At 39.0% G+C, this 16,338-nt stretch overlaps 1 protein-coding gene across 2 annotated transcripts in view; it reads left to right on the plus strand.

The window, feature by feature from the left end:
- LOC126188902 (microcephalin) overlaps positions 1-16,338 on the plus strand; it is a 278,114-nt gene that overhangs the window by 197,787 nt on the left and 63,989 nt on the right. The window contains exon 6 of one of the 2 annotated variants that reach the window (XM_049930587.1): positions 14,213-14,453. The exons of the other annotated variant lie outside the window; for it this stretch is intronic. Within the exon in view, the coding sequence (XP_049786544.1) occupies positions 14,213-14,453 (241 nt within the window). The remainder of the gene's footprint in view (positions 1-14,212; positions 14,454-16,338) is intronic. 2 annotated transcript variants of the gene reach the window in all.

A 16,338-nucleotide genomic window follows, 5' to 3' on the forward strand; every position in this document is an offset into this window, starting at 1 on the left:
CATGATTGACTGTGTCAGTCTGTACTAACAAAAACATGAAGACGGAATTGCATACAATTAGAACTGTAGCTGCAAATCATGGCTATAAACTTAATATAGTCAAAAAATATACAGAAAGAAAATGATGGACAAATTTGCAAACAAAAAGATGAAATAACATTAACAAATCTAGAAAGAAGAAAGAAATATTTGTTAACCTGCCACATATGGGAAATATTTCTCAAAAAATAAGTAACACATTTCTTATTATTAATGTTAAAATTAGCTTTCTCACAGAGAATAAATTGGGAATGAACATAATATACAGAACAGACAAAGCTCAAAAATATAATTATCAGGAATATGTAAAATTAAGTGCAGTGGCTGTGACAGTTTCTGTATTGGTCTAACAGTCTGAAAATTTACTACAAGATACAAAGAATATATAAACAAAAGCAACAACCACTGCTCCATGTTTACTATGCATCTACAAGAGGAAGCTACACAAACGTCTTAGAAGAAATAGAAATCTGCACAGATTTGGCAAAAAACCTAAAATGAATTCTTACCATTAATAGATAATTCAGAACAAAAGATGATCCTAAATTTTACATACGATGTAAATCAATTTCATCAAAGATGTAAATATAACAACAAACCATATCTCTGACACACAAATAATTCTCATAAACAGCCACAAACATACTGGATGCTACGGTGTGCTCCAGTGGTAAAGGAGAAGTAGAGATGAACACTGTCAAATTGGCCTTCAGTTCAGTCTGAACATAACCCTGCAAAGCACAGTAGTTTCATAGTGAGAAGCTTAGTCATTTTGTTATTTTTATGCTGTTAAAATTCACAAAATTGTGACATAAAATTTACACAATTGTCAATTTAACAATTTGGAAGTACACAATTAAGCCAGTGACATAATGTACCGGTGAATGAAGCTCAGAGAAGATTGAATGTCGGAAATAATTTGTGAAGTCACAAATTTTGTACAATGGTAGGAGGGATTACAATGAACAATGTACAAAAAATCCTGATTGGTGGATTTGGGTAAGGGTGCAAGGGTGCATTTGAACTGTAGCTATCCTACAGTACAGAGTGAAAATTAAACAATACACACTTCCTCCAGCCCAGAGAAATTGAACAAAGCAGTTGGTTATTTTACATCAGGTATGATGTAGGGTGGACCATAGGTGTCTGAAAAAAGCACCATTTGTTTATGGGCAGTCCTGGAGGCAATCCCCCCCAAAAAATGATTTTTTTATACAGAAAGTACCATATCCATGGTAAATCATCAAATATTTTACCGCATGTTCTTAAGATGATGATCTCGGGTAAACCCTGAAACTTTTTTTGACATTGGTATCTGTTACAGAGACCCAGAGGTTTAAAATTACCACACTTCTGCATGTAATATCCAATCTGAGGCATAAATTTGATTTTAACTGATGTAGTGAATGCATCACAAGGGTTCTGAGGTCACCAAACTATGTTTTTGGTCAGTATTTTTTCACCAATAAAGCTTTGATGCGCTCTCTCTGTATAATGGGCACTTCACACCTCTACAGGCTGTCTTTACTTGTTAATTATATGATGATGCCATCTGGCAGTGTAAACATCTTATTTCTCTTAGGAGTTCTTTGTACTTGCAAATGAAACACAACCTTTTTCTATTATACCATAGGCATAACCTAAAAATGTTGTGCAGTTTTATGTACAGTAGGTTAAAGTGAACTTGGATTGCTAGGGAGATTATTTTGTGTTAACATTACATTATGCACATTTATTTGTTGTTCCTATATGTTAAAATATATAAATGTGTCAAAGCACATAAATAAACTGTCATAACTTTACTGAGCTACAGAACTCATTTTATACAAGCAGGGAAAAAAAGGGAACCAACAGAAAAGTGCTCCTGCTGGAGCACAAAAAGGCAAATATGTAGCTCTTTAAAAGACTGTGACAGAAAAGTGGGGAATTAGCTGCCCTAACCCTCATTCCGCCTTTTTCACCAAAAATTTTGCCATGCGAACATATTTGTGCTTTGTGGGGCTGAAAGATGAAACACTCCTCAATTAATATTACATCGATTTGTATTGCCTGAAATAGCAGCCAAACTTTAATTTTGATGTGACTGTGACCTAATAGATAAATGCTAATTGCACTTAGAGGTTTCAGGAGTCATTTCTAATCAGTATGCGGCTGCTCAACAATATTAGATACAATGGTAAAGGGCTTTTGCAAAAACCAATGCCAAGGTATTTTACACTGTATTAATGATATATTCTATTTAGACACAGTGTTAGGAAGACACTACTTTTGTCTCACACTTCTAATAACAGCTAATCTCATCACAGGTCAGTATTATTAGTATTACATCACGCACTGTAACACCAGTCAGCACACACAATCCTCATTGCAATCCAGTGTGTGGCCGGTACAGTTGTTGCGAACATGAGTATTCAGCACACTGTAAACATTTCAAAAACATTTGTCAGAAATGACAGTTGTCATGAATTGGTATGTTTTTCTGACGATCAGTTCACACCAGTAAGGACCCACTCAGCTGGTAAGACACATCGTGTAGCACAAGGTTCGTACCAGACTTGATGGACTCCTAGACTCAACTGACTGTCACTTCATTCATTTAGCGCTAGCGGAGCTTGGTAGTCTATTCTGCCTACCATCGTCCTGTGTGAAGCAAAAATGTGTTTATCACTGAGTAAGGGTTCGTGGACCCTTTACATCCTTGCCCTAAAAGACTTCTTTGTAGCCATAGGAAAAGTTGTTAAAGATTACAAAAAAGGATAAAGAACATTAAATTTAACAATGGAAAATCCAGGATGGAATAATGACAATATTATGGAAAGGATAATTGCTACTTAGCATATAGCGGAGATGCTGTATTGCTGATAGGTGCAACAAAAAGTCTGTCAAACAAGTAAGCTTTTGGCCAAAAAGGCCTTCATCAGAGTTGAACAACACACACACACACACGCACACACACACACACACACACACACACACACACACACACACACACACACACACATACACGACCACAGTTTTGGTTGCCGCAGTGAATTACCTCTACAAGAAATATTATACAAAAATTTTAACGAATATCAGAAAAAATAGTAAATTCTTAACAAATTTGTCTTACAGTAAATGACAAAGAAATGTCCTGTCAGCAGTTTGTGTGGGCCATCAAACACACAACTGTTGCTGGTTACCCTTTTTCATAACACAGCAGAAAAAAACTGTTATTACAGTATTTCAGCTACCCTTGTGGTGTGCCATCCTTTTAGCAGAGCTTTTGCTGCCCATGCTATCGCTATTATTCTACCTTACCTTTGGCACGACACATGAAAGGTGTAGAGAAATTACGTCAAATTAATGATTATTCTACTCACATCTCTAACAAAGTACTAACATGAAACATATTAGGCAAAGCATAATTTCAGTACAACAAATTACATAACTGACAGTGCTCTACTTCCTATTAAAGCACTCAGATATAACTCTCTAATTAATGTGTTTGTTCATAAGTAAGTTTCAGAAGAAATAGGTATTTATATTACCATAGAGTATGTTGCTGTATTTCAAACAGTTGTTGTTAATACTGCAAATAAGATAGTACATACTTTTTATCGCATTGACATATATGTCAATATTTGAAACGTCAGTACACATTATTCTTTGAATTGTGCCTTTTGAAACACAATACAAAAGCATGAATTCCCAATCTGAACAACTAATTAGATCATCAAATCATTATTCCTTTGCCCTTCATGAGTAACCCTCTATTTACCACCGCCATACCTTTTTCATTATCACTTCCAATATAAATACATACAAATATAAATAGGACAACTTATGTGAAAATAAATGACAGTGTTCAACCATTAGCTCTTAAAATACTTCATATTCCATGTACATTTCAGCTCACATAAAACAGCACTACACATATCTCTCTCAGATCGAATATCATCTTTACTTCAAATGTATACTTGTACGACATATGTTAATCTTCCTTATTCACCTCAAAAAAACACATAAAAACTCCTCCATGCACCTTAACTCCTCCATACCTTATTATTCTAATTAGGTAAATCATCTCTGCACTTCATATGATTCACATAAAGAACTAGTGCCTCACCTCTGTGCCATTTTACATGTTTTTACTGTTTATCACAATCACCAGCAGTTACCTTATTCCAATTCATTACAGTTCCTTTGCTCTTTCATGATTCTTGACTCATGAAACAAAACTTCAGACCTGGCATTTGCCTCTATTCTTTCTGGCATTATTGTTTTTATAGTCTGATTTTAAACATTTACACGAATTATGTATTCTTTGACATCTCAGCTACTACCTTAACATTTATTTTATAATAATATGATGAATGTATTACAGTTTTTAATTAAGTCTCTATAAATGAAATATTTGGACACTGAGTACGTAATCTATTTCATAATTTTTACAGTTTTCTTAAATCAGGGTTAGGGAAGATGGAAGAGGAGTGAGACTTGAAACAGGAAACCCAGCTGGGAGTATACCAGTCACCACCTGGTATACCTGCAAAGGAGCTGCTTGTTCCCCATGTCTAGTCTGACCTTACTTATCTGGGTTACACTTATCTTCCTGGGGATAGTTACTTTTTATGTTTTGAACATGTTCTTTGCTGTGGGCTCTCTTTGCACATATTCTAGTTCCACAGTGTTTTGATGGTTGTTTCTTAGGATCCTATATAGTCCCTTATAAACACCATTGAACTTCTGTATCTCTGTATTTTATTTACTTCGATTTGGCATGCACTTTTACTAGCACCAGGTGCCCCCCTCAATATGCTATTGGCTGAAATTGCTTACCCTGTCTGTCTAGTGTCTTCCTTTCCTTCTCCCTCATACTCACTTCCATTAGTTCTAATTTATTCTTCCATGTTGTATGACTCCCTGTCAAGTATTCCAATAATTTTTCAAATGAGAGAGCACAACAATCAGTCGTCCATTTCCTTCAGGTTTTATTAGGCAAATTTAGATTTCGGCTAGTGCCTAGACATTATCAATGCAGTATTTCATGGTGTCAGTGCATGTCCTAGTATGTCAGTCCCCTGTTGTTCAGGCTTCTGTCACAGTCCATCCAATAAATCACTAAAAATAGCATCAAGTTTGTGCTTAAGCAGGATCTCACATGGCACATATCCAATAGAATTGTGTGATGGATGGTTCCTGACACGTTCAAATTCTTCCAAATATTCCTTCCATGAACCATGTTTCCCATGACGGTATGTTTCACGTAGACTATTCAGCTCCATCATCATCCATTCTGCTAGGTTGGAGGCTGGTCTATATCTAGAGATGGCGGCCTGTTCTGTCTGATGTCTATCAAGCATTTCTCTCCATTCTCTGGACCAAAAATGTTATTTATTACCTCTCAGGATCCACTTAGGTGTACATACATTACTGAAACAGTCCCTTTCAAACTTATTAATGATAGCTTAGCTGGTGGCTTTCTTCAAAGGGTAAAATTTTACAGATTTGGAAACCTGTTTTTTGGCAACTAAGATTTGTGTGTAGTTCCCCCATGCTGCAGACTTAGGTCCAAACAGATGTCTTTAATCAACACCGATATGATTGGATTCATATAACCTTCCTATTGGACTGTGATCGTCTTAGTCTTTTGGCAGGTGTCACAAGTACTTAATACCTTGTTTATGTGCCTCCCCACATTATTGAAAGCACAATTTAATTTCAACTTCTCAAGACATATTTTTGGTGCGTACTGGACATTAGACATACAATGCATAGATGAGATTAATTTATCTACATCTACATTTGTACTCTGCAAGCCACCACATGGTGTGTGGCAGAGGGCTCTTTACGTGCCACTGTCATTACCTCCCTTTCCTGTTCCAGTCGCATATGGTTCGCAGGAAGAACGACTGCTGGAAAGCCTCCATGCATGCTCGAATCTCTCTAATTTTACATTCGTGACCTCCTCGGGAGGTATAAGTAGGGGGAAGCAATATATTCGATACCTCATCCAGAAACACACCCTCTTGAAACCTAGACAGCAAGGTACACCATGATGCAGAGCGCCTCTCTTGCAGAGTCTGCCACTTGAGTTTGCTAAACATCTCCGTAACGCTATCACGCTTACCAATTAACCCTGTGACGATACGCGCCGTTCTTCTCTATCTTCTCTGTCAACCCAACCTGGTACAGATCCCACACTGATGAGCAATACTCAAGTATAGGTCGAATGAGTGTTTTGTAAGCCACCTCCTTTGTTGATGGACTACATTTTCTAAGGACTCTCCCAATGAATCTCAACCTGGCACCCGCCATGCCAACAATAAATTTTATATGATCATTCCACTTCAAATCGTTCCGTATGCATACTCCCAGATATTTTACAGAAGTAACTGCTACCAGTGTTTGTTCCACTATCATATAATCATATAATAAAGGATCCTTCTTTCTATGTATTCGCAATACATTACATTTGTCTATGTAAGGGTCAGTTGCCACTCCCTGCACCAAGTGCCTATCCGCTGCAGATCTTCCTGCATTTCGTAGCAATTTTCGAATGCTGCAACTTCTCTGTATACTACAGCATCATCCGCAAAAAGCCGCATGGAACTTCCGACACTATCTACTATTCATTTATATATATTGTGAAAAGCAATGGTCCCATAACACTCCCCTGTGGCACGCCAGAGGTTACTTTAACGTCTGTAGACGTCTCTCCATTGAGAACAACATGCAGGGTTCTGTTTGCTAAAAACTCTTCAATCCAACCACACAGCTGGTCTGATATTCCGTAGGTTCTTACTTTGTTTATCAGGCGACAGTGCGGAACCGTATCGAATGCCTTCCGGAAGTCAAGGAAAATGGCATCTACCTGGGAGCCTGTATCTGATGTTTTCTGGGTCTGATGAACAAATAAAGTAAGTTGGGTCTCACATGATCGCTGTTTCCGGAATCCATGATACACGAGCAAACAACATGTTCTAAAATTATACAACAGATCCACGTCAGAGATGTTATCCACAACATGCTCTGGCGCACACAGTTTCCAACTTTCCTTACTTTCATCATTTCTCTTGTGTAATATCCAATTGTTGATACACCAATAAGTATGAATCTTTTTTCACCAGCTCACCTATGTTTTTGCTTAACCATCTTAAGATTATCATCTTCATTTTGCTCCCTATGCACATTCTATAAGAACTTCCTTATGAATTCTGCCTGTTGCACTTCTTTCGCTGGGTTGATCCTAATCTCTTCAGCTTGTGGTCTGTTGACTGCTATTGCCCTTGACTCAATTGGTAGTCTTGATAATACATTGAGTGTTGTCGGTTTTGCCAGGTTTGTATGTCTCTTCAAAGTTGTAATCTTACTGGGCATGGGCCTATGTAGTTAATTTACTATACCTCAGTTTGCTGGTGGTTAAAAATGCGACAGCTTTGTGGCCAGTAACCACCTTTACTTGTCTTACTGCCAAATAATAATGGAATCGTTTGATACCCCATACAGTTGCTGAAGTGTCCCGTTTGGTAACAAAATATGTTCTTTCGCATGCATTTAAACTTCTGCTACCAACGTCTGTAGGTTTTATCACTTTGGTACCCCCATCTTTCTCTATGTGATACAGACATATAGCCAATCTGTAATGTGAGCTATCTGCACCCATATGGAAGTTTTTAGTAAAATCTGGGTGGTACAATATCTCCACATTATGAAAGGTTTTCTTAATCTTTTGAAATTCCTCATGACAACTCTATTCATGTGCTCTCTCATCTTTGCCTTTCTTAGCTTTCTTAATTTTAGGACATTGAGTATAGGATCCCTGATGAATTTTCTGTAGAACTCAGACTCCAAAAACTGCTCTCAATTGCTTCTTACTGTTGGGAATGGGGAATTGCCTAATAACCTCCAACTTCCTTTGATCTGGGTAAGTACCTTCCTCTGAAATTTTGTCTAAGGAAATTTATCTGTGATTTACCAAATTCAAAGCCATCCAAATTAGCCGTCACTCCTGTTTCCTCAAATGTGTCAAGTACAGCATGTAATTTTCCAAATTTTCATCCCATGACTTGCTGGCAAGTAGTACATCACCCACATAGACAATGACTCTCTTGAGTAAGTCCTTACCGATGGCGGCTCGTGAGTATACATTTTGGATGTTCATAAACTTTTTGATTCAGATAAATTTCAATGCATGAAACAGCAACTGCTGTATAATAGCTATGATTATGAACACATTTATACAACTGCAGCCACTACCATTAATATTAATAATAGTAATAACATAACAATGATGTCCAATGTAGTTTTACTGTATAGTGATTGAATTGACATCCGAGGAGTGTGTTACCATCTAACAGAATTTATGCCAACTGCCAAATAAATGAAGAATATTATTTGACACAGTGTGCTACCACCTAGTGGCACAGACTTAAAGTTGTAGTTGAGAGGTAAAGCATAGCTGTACATGCCATGAACTGTGCACATTGTTAATCAAATCCGTATGTATTTGACACGTAAGGCAGTTACGTCATGCCAGCTGCGCATGTGCAGAAACTCCTTAAAACATGCACAACTGACGATTTGCTCATGGCCCTGTTACCAAGTTTTGTGGCGTTTAGAGGAGCAGTAATTTAAGGGCCGTATATTTCAGATTACCACATCTACGTTACGTTTAGCAACATTCGGAGAAAAATAACCAGTAAATCTGCAAGTTGTTGAAAGTTAGGGTGTTCACATGCTCTTGTGCTCTGACACAGCAGCCATTTGATGCAGTCTCTGATAAATTCAGTTTGGAGATGGACGCATTAAGGCTGAATGGCAAAACTCTGAAATGGTAACTCCTGTCAGTGTAAATACATAAAAGTTGTCTACTGACAAGATTCTGTGGCAAAAGATACAGTGTACGCCAATATTCGGAGTCAAGTCAATGCTACTGAGTGTATTTGCTCCTCAATATTTCTGGATCAATACTTCTATTGCCTCAGGTCTGTCTTTCTCTGGTTCACTGATGCTGACCACTGTGCATGCATCCAACACTATACTCACTTTCCAATCCTTTTTTATCCCCCACAAATAGAGGACTATTATACTATCTGTTGGCTCTTCATATAGCTCCAAGGTCATCATCTGTATCCCTTCTTTTACTGCCTTCCTATTTGCCTGGGGGATAGAATATTGTTTAATATTGACTGGGGTATGGTTCTTTATTATCAGTCTGCATTCTACCCCTCTCACATAACCTGGCTACTGAGAGAAGACTTTATGATGTTTGTACAATACTGTAACCAGTTTCCTTCAAACTTCCTAATCCAAGTGCATCATTCCTTCCAGTTTCTTGCTTATCGTATCCTCCCCAAGTTCATCCTCTCACACTAATCCTTGATAAAATATGTGCCCACCTTCCTCCTCCAGCTCTTCATCTTGGTGTACATAACATTAGCTCACCTGTTCAAATACTTCCTCTACTTTGTCCTCTTCTATAAAAGTTAACCTTTTATTCTCTCCATTTCTCCCTTTTACCTCAACAGTACCTTCATCAAAACTCACTACTGTTTGCACTTTGTTCAGCCAATCTATGCCCAAAATAACTGACATGTTCAAATCTAGCAGTACTAAAAAATGTTGCTTCATAGTTTCCCCCTGTGCTTGGTAATCAACACTTGCTGTTTAATGGGTTTGCACTTAACATCTACAACATTTACAGCTCTCACACCGTTAACTGGAAAACTCTGTAAGCAGAACTCCACACTCAGTATTTGTTCATATAGTCTCTGGGATACAGCACCTGCTTCATTTTGTGTGTCTACAAAAACAACAGCATTCAAACAGTACATCTCGATTTTAACCATAGTTAATAAGGGTTCTTTGAAAATCCACTCATTTTCTTCCTTTAGGTCTCTTCTCAGATCACCACCATCATCGTTTTTGATAAGGTTAATGTTGGTCCTGGCAGATCTCACTCCTGACTGGATCTCAACTGGAGCACCATTTAGTTTCCTGTGTTCCCTACTTCGTCAGTTCGTATCTTATTATCCATTTGTCTGTCTTCTATCCTCCCACAATTTCTTGAATCATCTTCTCTGTTGTGATCATTTTAAAATTGATGGCCATTACCATGGCTCCTATATCAGTGTTCTGTTCCTTCCTCTACCATTTGGTGGACTATTGAATTGATTACTTTGGTAATTATTTCTCCATTGCTAATTCTCTGAAGATACCCCTCCATGTGATTTGCAATGTAGTAAATCTTAAGAGATTTGCACATTGATAACTTTTGGACCAGTACTTGTGCATGAATTCTCCCTTGAATTGGTCATAATTACTGGCTTCTTCTTTCCTGTTGACCCCCCCCCCCCCCCCCCAAAAAAAAAAAAAAAAAAAAAAAAAAAAAAAAAAAAAAAAAAAAGTGAAAGCTTCGCCATCCATTCTGTCTGTTGCAAACTGAATTCTGTCTGCTTCTCTAAAGTACACTGGGAAAAACCCTCTTAACCGCACAGTAAATATCATCGGATGCAATGCTCCATTTTGGTTTATACTTCTGCCATATGTTAGTTTGAGTATACCTGTTATCTTGTTCACTAATATAACAACATTTCCTGCCATCACAGTTAATGTTGTATTGCTAATCTTCCTATCGACCTCTTCAGTTTTATTCTCCAAATGGTGTATGTCATCCTGCAACTGCTGAATATTGTCTGCAACTTTCTGATTGTCCTCTTGCCACTGCTCTTTTATTGCTCGTTTTAAAGTTACTGCTAGATCCTTTTTTCTCCTTTCTAGCCCATCATCGGCCATATTACATGTTGTTGCATCTATTTTACTTTTTTGACTCTTGGTTATGATGTGCTTCTACTTTTTGGGTCTTCCCCTCTAATTCAGTTTGAACCTCCCTATGTCTTCCTCGGTCTTTCCTGCTATCTCTTCTCCCATCTTGCCCATATCTTTGGAGAGTTGGTCTATGTTCTGCTGCAGTTTACTGCCTCTTTCATGGAAGTCTCTCTCTATTTCTTTATTAAATTTCTTTTACTCTTTCTTCAAATGTTCATTATTTTCCTGTAATATTGTCTCTATGTTCTCTTTATTCTCTTGGGATAGCTTCTTCAAGCATTTGTTGGTTTCTTCATTACCTTTGGCTAATATCAAGTTCTACGGGAATATTTTCCATATACTTTCTTGCATTTCCTTTTTTTTTAATGCTTCTTCATTCTTCTGGTTCATTTTATCTAAGCTCTGCTGGGTTTTACGTGTTCATTTTCTCTTGACATCTTCTCCATGTTTTATTTCAATATTTCTTAAATTATCTGTACTATTGCTTCCAGAGTTATATATAATATACCATTATTATATTTGGAGACCCAGAGCCTCACTGATGCCTTCACAGACTGAGACCACTCTCCCAGTCTCATACAGAAACAGGTCTCCCGTCCCTTAAATCTCCAGTCACCAGCCACAACAACAACAACAACAACAACAACAACCACTACCCAGAGTCTCACTTTCCAGCCACAAAGGAGTATTCCCCCCCATGAATCAGTATCACCCAGTGGTGGAGCAATTGAATCACATTCTCCGCCAGGGTTTCAACTACTTCTTGCCATGCCCTGAAATACGGAATGTCCTACCCACTTTCCTTCCCACCCCTCCCACAGTGGTATTCACTACCCACTGAATGTACACAACATCCTCATCCATCCCTACACAACCCTTGCTCCCATCCCCTTACCTCCTGGCTCATACCACTTTAATAGACCTTGATGCAAGACCTGTCCCATACATTCTGCCACCACCACCTACTCCTGTCTGGTCACAACCATCACCTATCCCATTAAAGGCAAGGCTACTTGTGAGACATGCCACGTGATCTAAAAGCTAAGCTGCAATTGCTGTGCTGCATTCTGTGTGAGCATGGCAACTAGCAAGCTGTCTGTCTGCAGGAATGGGCACCCACAAACTGTGGCCAAGAGACTGCTGGACCACCCAGTTGCATGCATGCTGCCCAACACAATGTTCATTTTAATGACTGCTTCACAGCCTGCACCATCTAGATTCTCTGTACCAACACAACGTTTGCTGAATTTCACAAGTGGGAAATCTCCTTGCAATATATGTTCCCACAACCATCCTGGCCTCAACCTTAGCTAGTCTCTGTCCATCCACATATCCCCTTCCATGCTCCCACTCCAACAGTGCACAGCCTTCTATTCCACCAATGGACCCACATTCTCCTTTCCCCCCACACTTTTCTCTCCTTTTCCACTCCTCTCCTCTAACCTCCCGATTGTGACACACATACACACACACACACACACACACACACACACACACACACACACACACACACACACACAAAATGTTTGTGCATGTCATGGGCTGCATGATTTGCAAGATATAGTCTCCTTAGCAGCATTCTCATTCCACAAAATGTTTGTGCATGCCATGGGCTGCATGATTTGCAAGATATAGTCTCCTTAGCAGCATTCTCATTCCATTAACAACAGCATGTATATACAGGGCGACAATTATTGAACTATATGAATTAAAATCATCATAACTTCTGAATGGTTTGCGTTGGGATGTTCAAACTGCATGGTTGGCCGCAGGGCATAATGGAAATTAGTGTGCACTGTATGGTTTGGTTTAGTGACCAAGCCCACTTTCATTTGGGTGGGTTCATCAATATGCAAAATTGGTGAATTTGGGCTACTGAGAATCCACATTTCACGATCGAGAAGTCTCTTCACCCTCAACGGGTGACTGTATGGTGTGCATCGTCCAGTTACTGAATAATCCATGTGATATTCCCTTGAGGGCATGGTGACTACTGAACAGTACTTTAGGGTTCTGGAAGATAATTTCATCCTCATTATCCAAAGTGCCCCTGATTCCGACAAGATGTGGTTCGTGCGAGACAGAGCTCGATCCCATTGAGGCAGGAGAGTGTTTGATGTCCTGGAAGAGCACTTTGGGGACCACAGTCTGGCTCTGGGGTACACAGAGGCCACTGGCATGGTCTTTGATTGGCAGCCATATTCTCTGGGGGAGGTGAACAGCAATAACCCTAAAACCATTTCTGAGCTGTAAACAGCCGGTCAGGAAGTCATTGACAGTGTTGATGATCTGACACTTCAGCAGGTCATTCAAAATTTCATTCTTTGTCTGCGCCACATCATCGCCAATGATGGCAGGTATATTGGACATGTCACAACCTAAACCTGAATAGCTGTAGTGACATTTACATGTTAAATAAATTGTGTGCATGCCGTAGTTCGTAACTAATATACATTTTTTTTCATATAGTTCAATAATTGTCACCCTGTAGTTGCACAGTATAACCATGATGTCATGATGAGGTTTCGGACTCCAATATTATTCTGATTAAACAGACTGAAGATTTATTTTGCAAAATACTGAAGGGCATTTCAGAGGACCACTTAAGCATCAGATGCTGATAGCCATGTGATAGTGACACAATAAACTGTTATGCACCTTTCCATCACTAGGGATAGAATGAGCATAGTCTCTGAATAACATGTGTATAATTTGTCATCTATACCACTGTGTGTTCCTTGAACAGACATCAAATGAAGATAGCATTCACATGTTGCATTAACACAGTGTTGGTTAGACAGACACTGTTATCAGACCTCATGCCTTTTAGACTTCACTGTGAGGTCCATGTTATGCATTGTCTGTACATTGTTGCGAATAAGACTTGCAAATGCTGTTCAGGCAAACTTTTGTGATGTATTGCTTTATCTGCACCACAGACCAGCATTTACAGTGATGGTAACAACCTCACCATAACTTCATGAAGATTTAATATTTTTTATGTTGTAACCACTAATAACATTTATCATAGGTTTTCCTTTGGTATTGCTCATCTAAATTAAAACGTTTGTGACATTATCTGAGGTACTTTCTGTCAAAATGGGGATGCTCTCCTCCAGTAATACTTTATCTTTTATTGCACTTGGCTTCAGATTTTCATCCAGTGATGAGTCTGTATTATTTTTTACTGTGAAAGTTATCATGGTTTCTCCTGTAAAATTGAAATATTACCTAACAATCTTTATTCAGGGATCTTGAAATGGGAACATATTCATCAAATTATAGATCACCTTTTAGATATTACATTACTAATAACATATAAAACAACTTTTTTTTAATACATTCTGCTGTGACATTATAGGGACTTGGATTTAGTGACGGCAGTGGTGAAATCACTGGGAGGCTTTAATATTGACAACAAGGTTGGGCCCTTGACAACACATGTTGTTTCCGGAGGTCCCCGCCGCACCTTAAACATGCTATTTGCAATTGCAAGAGGCCTTTGGGTGCTTCGCCCTGACTGGGTGCTTCATTCTCTTGAGGCTGGCTACTGGCTTGACGAGGAGAAATTTGAGATGACAGATTACTCACCTGTTGTCATGGTGAGAAATGTTATCTTTTTGCATGCTTTTTGGTTTTACTGTAATTTAGTCACGTTTTTTAAAAATTGTAAAGACAGTTTAGATATGACTGTCAGCTACAAAATGACTCAAGTTATGCAATACATCAACAAAAATAATCAATTTTTGAAACTGTAATGGCAGCAGGAGAACACACGTATAAAGATACTAAAATTTGCAATGTATCGGAGCCAGTGGCTCCTCCTCCTAGCAGAAGGGTTAAAGGGATGGAAGAGGGTTGAAGGAAAAGGACTAGTTAGATTAAGGAAAAGGGGTAGAGAATGCCGGGTCAGGAGAGATGTAGCAGACAGGATGAGGAGGAGGGACTGACAGTTGGGGATTGCACAGGATAAAATTTGAAAACCTGAGAGCTTAAAGGAGAAAAGGGAAGGGGGGGGGGGTTAATAGACAAGATAGAGATTACAGACAAAACATTGTCCATGAGTTAATAAGAGCTTCTGCATTGTAAATGTGCATTGTATGTATTAGAGGCGGGAGGGAGATGGCGAAAAATAGACAGGTCAGAAAATGAAAAATACAGAAAACTAAAAGGGAGTGAAGAAAGGAATAGTTTCTGTGAATAAATGCTGAGGCCAAAGTAATTCATGTAAATTAAGCCCAGATGGCTGGTGAGAACCAAGGAAATTTAGCTCCAGTTCCCATCTGCAGAACTGTGAGAAGCTGGTTTCTGGGGGAAGAATCCAGGTGACACTTGTCATGAAACAGGCACTGAGGTCACAACTGCAACAGGATATTGTATGTTGCCAGTATAGACCCACTAAATATGCCCATTCATCCTAACTGATAACGTGCCGATAGTCATACCGATGTGAAAGGCTGAACAGTGTTTACATAATATCTGGTATAAGACGTGTTGTTTCACAGGTGGCTCTCCCTTTGCTAATATATGTTCTGCCAGTGACAACCTGGTTTAGGTGATTGTAGGAGGCTGCATAGAGCAAGTATTACAGTGGGAACGGCAAAGGAGTAGGAGCCATAGGGTAGGAAGATGGGCGCAGGAGTGTAGAATCTGACAAGGATATTGTATAGATTGGGATGGCAACGAAAAGATATTATAGGTGCGGTCGGCAAAATGTCAGACAGAATAGACCTCATTTCAGGGTACAATTTCAGGAAGTCATAGCCTTGTCAAAGTTGCTGATTAATACATTCAAGATCAAATTAATCAGCTCCTCTGACAAGGCTATGACTTCCTAAAATCATACTCTGAAATGAGGTCCATTCTGTCAGACTTCTGCCCACCAAACACAGAATAACTTGTAATCGCCATCCCAATCTTAACGATATCCCTGTCATACCTTATACTGCTTCTGCACCCATTTCCCTATCCTGTGGCTCCTGCCCCTGTTACCATTCCTGATGCAATACTTGCCCTATGCACCCCCCTACTACTACCTATACTAACCCTTAACTGGCAAAACATACTATCAAAGGGACAGTCACCTGTGAAACAACACGTCATATTCCAGCTGTTATGTAAACACTGTTCGGGCTTCTGCATCAGCATGAGTACTGTGAAGTTATCAGTTTAGGTGAATGGGCACAGGCAGAGGGTGTATACTGCCAACACATAATATCCTGTTGCGCAAGATGTTCTACAACATGATAGTCATGACCCTGGGGCCTGCTTCACTGCATGCGCCATCTGGATTCTTCTCCCAGACACCAGTTTCTCAGAACAACACAGGTAGGAACTGTCACTACAGAATGTTGGTTCTCACCACCCACCTGGCCTTCATTTACATTAATTTCTTCAGTGTCAACATTTATTCTCAGTAACTAGTTTTCTATATATCTCATTTTGACACCTGTCTGTTTCTCGCTGTCCCCCACCTGCTTCTACCAC

The sequence above is a fragment of the Schistocerca cancellata genome, chromosome 5 (genome assembly GCF_023864275.1).
Source record: "Schistocerca cancellata isolate TAMUIC-IGC-003103 chromosome 5, iqSchCanc2.1, whole genome shotgun sequence".
Taxonomy (NCBI): Eukaryota; Metazoa; Arthropoda; class Insecta; order Orthoptera; family Acrididae; genus Schistocerca; species Schistocerca cancellata.